Genomic DNA, 7849 nt, shown 5'->3' with positions numbered 1-7849 from the left:
GAAAGTTTTAGCGATTTCACTCCACCATATCCTTGAATCAGGCAAGTCTTAGTTATCTAAGTCCAGAAAGAACTGGTTTTGCGGTTCATAAGTAAGTTTTTGAGAAAAAAACTCTCTCTGAAACCACAGTTATTAAGTATAATCTATCTGCATGGCCCTAGGCCAAAGCCTTAGGACAGTAATTGCCATTTGAAATGTGGTCCTCCACAGAATATGCATTAATCACAGCTCACACACATTTACACTCGGTGGATAAAGCAAGGTTAAAATTGTCAAGGGAGTCCTTTATCTCCTGTGTTGCTCTGCAGATGCTCAAGAAAGAATTTTCTAATTAGGTCTATAAAATAAGACTTTCTTCTAATCATAGTATTGCTACTTCACTTCAAATAGCTCACCCCCGGTGTCCAGCATGCACAGCAATCAAAATTTACATAAATTCCAATTTCGAGAGTTGCTATATATTAAATCTTGGCCCAACACCAAGATAGAATGACTCATCTGAAGAACCACTGCCCATTTTAAAGTCTCACAAGTCACAAGAACCAGAATCTAACACTGGTCCAAACTGGAAATCACAGCAGTGCCATAGGTCTCCTATTTTAAGAACACACTTTGCTGGGGAAAGAAACAACAGTAGAGGTAGAAATGATTTTCTTTATGTTCATAAACTGCAAAAACAGACTGATTAAAAAAAGATATATATAATACTGTGCTTTAAGGCGGTTCATTTCACAAGCTCCCTATGGCTTGAACTACCTTGGCGGACTACAGCACATACTTAATAGAAAAAAATTCTAACAAGTGTCTTTGGACCGGTGATTCTCAACCAAGGTGCCATGGCACCCTAGGGTGCGGTGAGATGCTTTTAATGGTACCACAGGGTGCTGTTCAACATTAGCACAGTTAGATGTGCAAACACTTGAACATGATTCACAAGACAAACCTGGGAATTTCAAATAGGAATCCATGGTGTCAAAAACCTTTTGGCCTGCTGCGGTCCAAGTTACTTGCATCGGAAGAATTGCTCTATTACTTCCCATAGTCATAACACAAGCAAAAACTAACTGGCATTTTCCGAGGGATGCCTTGAGTCTAGAAAAGGTTGAGAGCCAAAAGTGCTAATCTAAGGAGTAACCAAAACCTTTGAATGAATATTTGAACACAGAAAGTAAGTAGGTTATTTTAAAAAAGCAGTACTTATAAATCTCCCTTTAGCAGTAGGACCTGCACTTTCAAATACAACCAAAACTATAACATGCTGCAAAGCTACTTAAAACATCTTAAGATGAAGTATATTCACATCATTTTTATATTCCAAGGTAGCTCCCTTCTTCTTGCTCCTTTCTACACTACCAGTTAGTGTCCTATCTAAAGTCCTATGGTTTAATGGTTAACCAGGTGTGTGTGGAACCACGCAATAGCAGAAGCCTCAAATGAGTGCTTTCTTTTTTCCTTCATAACTGTCAGCTGAAATCCTATTTTAGCCAACCTCACTCCCCTCCCATCCCCTCTACATCATCCGCTAGGAGCCAGGTGGCTATTCATACAATCAGTAATGCATGAGCAATCACAGACAGGGGGGCACGGCAATCTCAGCTCATCAAAAATACAAGCCAGCCACAAAGGGGTCACAAATTAAAAATGAAATGCAGACCGGCAAAAAGGGCATTGACACATTGCCGCTACCCAATTTCCTTCCAAGCAGCAGAAAACAGAGAGCACCTATAGTAGAGAGATGAGGTAGTCAAACAAAAAAATATATAATCTGAAAGGAATGCTTATTACATTTATTCAGAGAACATGTTTAGCAGCAGCCTCTTGCTGGAGTGCCGCTGGAAACTGCTACTACCAAAGCCAGAGGACAGCAAAAGCCATCCCACAGGTGTTTGCATTAAAGTGATCTCTGTACCACTGCCAAGTGCTGAAAGCACAGCAGGAAGTCACTGCTGATTACTAGAAATCCAAGGAAGGAGTTTACCAATGCACTGTGTAGCCTGTATTTACCTAAATCAAACTTCATCGACTTATTCCACTTTGTCAGGTAGCAAAGGCAACAGAGGAGAAAAACAAACACTATTTTCCCCCTAGAATTAAATGGCTCTGTACATGCAGAGAATACTGAAGCCTCACGCTTTCCAAACAGAGCAGAGACTGCAACAAAAAAAACAGCACAACAGCTCTGTGTAGCTCTTGTGACATTTTATATTTTAAAGTGTTGTTACAAGTCATGTAATTAAATTGATTTCATTCTCTAAAGAAATAACTAAATCCATAAAGAACTAAGCATGTAGTCAGAAATATTTGTGCCTAAGTGTAAAGTTTCTATGCTACTTTCCCAGAACAACATATATATCAATATATACATATATAAATTGTTTTCCTTCCTAGAATCTGATTTAAAACTAATGGCAGGAAACAAAGTGAAAATGAGCAGTGCTGCTAATCGGCTGGATCTGTATAGCATGTGTCTACTGAAAAAAAATCCCTGCCCTCCTGTTCCTCCCCCAAATAAAGTATCTTACTGCTAAGTACCAGTTGCCACCAAAATGTTAACAGACATGTACCGTTTCAAAAAGGGCTGTAATAAAGGCATTGTGAGATTCTGTGTATGGATCTCAATAATGCCAGATCAGCTTTCAAATAAAGATGGACTTCCAAAGTCATTCTGGAGTTTGAAAGATGGTCTTGCTCATGCATCACAGGAAATATTCTTCAATCGCAACATCTATCTGCTTATGTCACTGACCAGAATAATTTTTGCTATTTTTCACTCCTGTTTTGTACAACAGAATCTGTACAGTGATGTGAAAGAGAAGGACCCTGCCCTGTCCTGTACATGATAAGCAGTCATTAAGTTCCAACTGCAGAGCCTCTTGCTGGCAATAAAGAACATGTCGTAAATTAACTCATTTCCTAGTTGCATTAGCTCAACATGGTTGTTTCAAACAAGGCAACAAACAAACAAAGCTGCCTGTCAGCATAAGCTTGAAAAATCCAAAAGGACAGAAGCAAAGCTGAAGTATTGTGGTGTCAGGAGTGAACTTGTGTTGCTTAATTTTTCTTTCCTTTCACTGCAGAAAAGACACAAGTTTTAATCCACTACAACCTGCATGGGCTGTACTCAGAGCAGAGTATATGCTCAATTTAAGTCTCTAAATACACTAAAGGAGGAGAGTTAGTGATTATGGAAACTGAACTTCTGATCATAACTAAATTTTACACAGAAACCATTCATTTTTTTCTAGGGGGCCTGAAGGGCATTGAAAGGGGGCCAGGTGAATAATCATATTTTAAATTGACATTGAGTTCTAAAGTAGACCAAAACTCCCATAGCAGTTGCAGTTAAATTAGCTCAAATTCAAAAATGAAAGTTAACGTTATGCTCTGCACAGTATTCTTTGTGGCGTTTACTCTGAATTCACTTTAATTTATATAGTCCAGAGATACTGGCTGTGCCAATGATTTTTTTATAAAGCAGGCCTATACTGGGAAAATCATCAGAAAGACAGGAAATAAATGGTTTCAGCTACAAGACAGGGGATGATGATGACACATGGAAAGGCATGGGAAGCAGCTAAAGTTTTTAACAACGGGGGAAGGCAATGCATCTCGTCCCTTCTCTCTTTCGCAAGCAGGTTTGGAGGGTCCTTCAACTCCTGACCCTACCTCTGCATTTCACTGCCCTTAGATGCAGTAGGAAATGTTGTGGCTGAGAGCAGACAGGCATTTATTTGTTGGATGTCTGCACTAAAATAACGTGCAGTGAAAGAGACAATACTCAAGATATTAATGTGTTTCACAGTTAAGACTCCGTTGGAGAAATGTGAAGACAAACAGAAGATAATATTAGAACATGACTTGACATTCTGGAAATTACAGCTTAAATTCTGCTCCACAATTTTATGGCAAGTTCTGCAGCCTGGACACAGAGATGTGCCTAAAGGGCAAATCGAATGCTATGTGCACCGCACGCCAAACACTAATCTTAGCTAGATATCAAGTAATTATTTCAGCATTGTAATACACATTCTTTTTACCTTGTTTGACCATTTGTAGGCCTGAAGCAGTTGACTGTAGAGAGGAGTTTTGTCCTGTACGGGATCTAGGCTCAACAATCCACTATTATGAAGAGGATGGTTCTCAGATGGTTTGCCAACCAGATTGCTCAGACGTTCCAGCTCACTAGAAGTGGAAGAAAGAAAATACCACCTTTTTGTGTCAGTCCTGTATAAAGCTATCAACATTCAGGGAGCAAGATCTAGAACTAGTCCACAGACAGCAATTAGTAGCAATGAAATGGAAGGCCACTAACTCAGTTGCGGAGGCCACGCAACTGTATAGTTTGAGAAGTCTGGCCCCAGTTGGCACAATGTCTGATGCTGATCTGACACCAATTTTTCACACAAGGGCCAAAGTCACATTTTGGGCAGTTCTGCAGGACAGCAGGGTACAACCATGAAATCTGGGACTATCCTGGAAAATCAGTGACAGCTGTCATTTTAGATGTGCAGATACACACACGCAGGAGGTGTAAGGACCATGTCTTACTCCAACAAGATCTACCTTTACTGATTTCTTTTAAACTCAACTTCGATTTAGACATAAAATTTTAAAAGTGCCTGCCCAAAGTTCAATGCAGCTTAACAAATGTTTAATTGTTGGTGTTAAACAAGTAGTTAAAAAATACTTTATCCTGCCAATATATTGCTTCATTGTGCTTCCTCCTCCCTAGAAACATGGGTAAGTAAACTGGCTTTGTAACAGGCCCTGTAGATCAACAGATGCAGGATATTTGTGACCAAGGCCCTGGACAGTTCCCAGAGATACTCTTAAACAGCACCTGCCTTCTGAATTAGCAGAACTCCAACTTAAGCACCTCCACTGATTGCAACTGTTACAGTATTCACCTGCAGACAAGAGAACTGGTTTCTCTCAAGGACCCACACTTTTTAAATTAAGGCCTAGGAATGTAAAGTCTTTTACTTTATTAAATTGAGCTCATAATTAAGGGCCGAACGTAGCCAAACCAGTAGAATGTACTACTGCACAAATCAGATGTGTAGACTATAAGTTCTCAGGGCAAGGAAGCATCCTATATTTTCAAAAGCATCGTACACACTTCCTGATCTGTATCAGGGGGAGGCATGTCTAGACCGTGTCTGACTACACCAAGGAATGCTGCTGTTAAGAACACGAACTCCTATCAGAGAAGGAGCCACACACAGTCTCCACAGATGCAGGCTCAAGCGAAGAACACCATAATCAGGAACAACCAAATTAAAATGGAAAGTACAAGAAGGAGGAAATAATACTTCTGCATCCTTCTTGTCTGAAGTCTAGCCTTGTCTTCAGGTAGTGCTTCGGGACAGGAATCTGATTTCACAAATATCTATGACGCGCCATCTCACTTTTTAGGCATTACATCAAAATAGAAATAAAATTCCAAGCTTAGTGGATATTTGATGAAGTTTATCAACATGTATGCCAGAAATCAGGACATTAACTTGTAAAGGGATCCAAACAATTTTCCCCACTGCCACTTCATTCTTGTTCACCACTTACCACAGCCTCATTACTAACACTAAAATAAACAGGACTATTCATTGCAGTACCCGTGCTTGTACCTGCAACACTAGCCACGTCTACACGAGATGCTAAAAGTGCATTAGATTAATTCTACTGTGCATTAGCGTGTCGTGCAAAAAGCATGCTAGTAAGCAATAGACTTCATCTAACACGCATTAAGTGGCAGAATAAAAAGTGGCACTAATGTGCAGTAGCACTCATTACAGTGCATTAAGATAGTACCAGTTATTACAGGTACTAAACTTAACAGATCCATAATTGTGGCACATTAATGAACGTGGGGATGCACCCACATAGTCCTAAATCAGCCCTTTCAGGACATGGCACAAAGTCAACTGAAACCAATGCAAAGATTCCCCAAACCTGCTGAAGACAAGAGATTGTCCAGTTTTTTCTTGTAAAACTAAAATACGCTGTTGCGTGCCCAAAAAGCACCTCTCTCACTTTTCAATCCTACATAAATGATAAAAATAATTTAACCCAATTATATGACAACACAAAGAAAAAAAGATTAGAGCTCTGTTGTACTCCACTTAGGTGCACATCAGATAAAGGCATAATTCACTAATGCCTGTCCCAATTTGTTGCCTATTGATGCCAGTGCAACAAACCCTGTTATTGGCATAAATTAGGTACATAAATCACTTAAGTGCATAGCACTTTTCAACCCCGCTGTTTTCTTTGTAATTTAAATGTCCACCAGTCAATTCCCCCAGAAACAGAGAAGGGGAAGTAGCAAAATAACAGGGGCTTGGCAGTTTCAGGTTTGTTATCGCCCTTCATTTTCAAGGCTTCCAATAGCACTGACAGTGCCATGTCCTCAGCCAACACTGACTACACGCATACAGTTTGAATCAGTGCATGCTTTGGGTAAGAAGGTACCTATCCCCTTAAACTGAAGATGTTGTAGGAATGCATTTGTACCAAATTTTGTCTCTCTCTAAGAAAGAAAGTGGGGAAATTCTGAAAACAGCTTAATGGTTACGTTGTCACCATATTTGTTTAGCGAAGGAAGAGTAGCACCATCTTCATCCTACACCATTTCTAAAGTACAGCTTTACACACACACCTGTGTGCAGACAAGAGGAAAACCAATCAGAGTGAGGGTAGAAATTTAACAAAGCAGGGAACAGTCATCCAATTCTTCTGCAACTCGAATCTTGCACAGCCAGGTAGGTGGCCCATTTATATTCACCCTTGATATAAGCATGTGGGTCCAACACATCAACTGGCACCAAGATGGGAAATAATTAAACACCGCTTGCCTGGATTGAGTTCTTGGCTGCTCATGGTTGGGAACTGGATTTCCCCCCAGGCGCCCGGGAAGTTTCCTAACGTTCTAACAGCAAACCCGATTACTTAAAAGCCTTTTAAAAAGATACCACAGGCCTTTGACAAGGCAAACAAAGACTCTCTGGCCAGGCTACGACCTGGATCTTGCTATGGAAATGACGGACCAGAAGGGACCTATTCAGGTGGCTCCTTACCGGTATTAATACTCCTTACCGATCCCAGCGGCTTCTTACTGGTATTAATACTTCCTACCGATCCCAGCAGCTCCTTACCAGTATTAATACTCCCTACTGATCCTGGCGGCTCCTTACCGGTATTAATACTCATCCTGGCGGCTCCTTACCGGTATTAATACTCCCTACCGATCCCGGCGGCTCCTTACTGGTATTAATACTCCCCATCTATCCTGGCGGCTCCTTACCAGTATTAATACTCCCTACCAATCCTAGCGGCTCCTTACTGGTATTAGTGCTCCCTACTGATCCCGGCAGCCCCTTACCGGTATTAGTGCTCCCTACCGATCCCGGCGGCCCCTTAACCATCCGTATGGACAACCCCTTGGCAGCACTGAGCCCTATGCTAGGAAGCAAACAGCAAGGAGAGCGAATACAGGCCAACATTACTCCGACAAGAAGAAGAGAGGTTATTTTCACATCGGCTCCTCTAACACGTTGTGGCGTCCCTTTACCGTTAGTAGTCCTCCCTACCGATCCCGGCGGCCCCTTACCGGTATTAGTGCTCCCTACCGATCCCGGCAGCCCCTTACCAGTATTAATGCTCCCTACTGATCCCGGCAGCCCCTTAACCATCCATATGGACAACCCCTTGGCAGCACTGAGCCCTATGCTAGGAAGCAAACAGCAAGGAGAGCGAATACAGGCCAACATTACTCCGACAAGAAGAAGAGAGGTTATTTTCACATCGGCTCCTCTAACACGTTGTGGCCCCAATGCCACCAGCCACCCCCCTG

The 7849-nt window shown here is 41.5% G+C and overlaps 1 protein-coding gene across 3 annotated transcripts in view; it reads right to left on the bottom strand.

Annotated features, from left to right (window-relative positions):
- MED27 (mediator complex subunit 27) overlaps window positions 1-7849 on the bottom strand; it is a 148327-nt gene that overhangs the window by 140088 nt on the left and 390 nt on the right. For all 3 annotated transcript variants that reach the window (XR_003095525.1, XM_025211303.1, XM_006029815.3), the window contains exon 2: window positions 4038-4182. Coding sequence is in view for 2 of the 3 variants with exons in the window: in XM_025211303.1 (XP_025067088.1) it covers window positions 4038-4182 (145 nt within the window). In the remaining variant the exon portion in view is untranslated. The remainder of the gene's footprint in view (window positions 1-4037; window positions 4183-7849) is intronic.

The sequence above is a fragment of the Alligator sinensis genome, unplaced genomic scaffold (genome assembly GCF_000455745.1).
Source record: "Alligator sinensis unplaced genomic scaffold, ASM45574v1 scaffold829_1, whole genome shotgun sequence".
NCBI lineage: Eukaryota > Metazoa > Chordata > Crocodylia > Alligatoridae > Alligator > Alligator sinensis.
The sequence above is the reverse complement of the archived record's forward strand: the minus strand, read 5'-3'. Positions and strand labels throughout refer to the sequence as shown.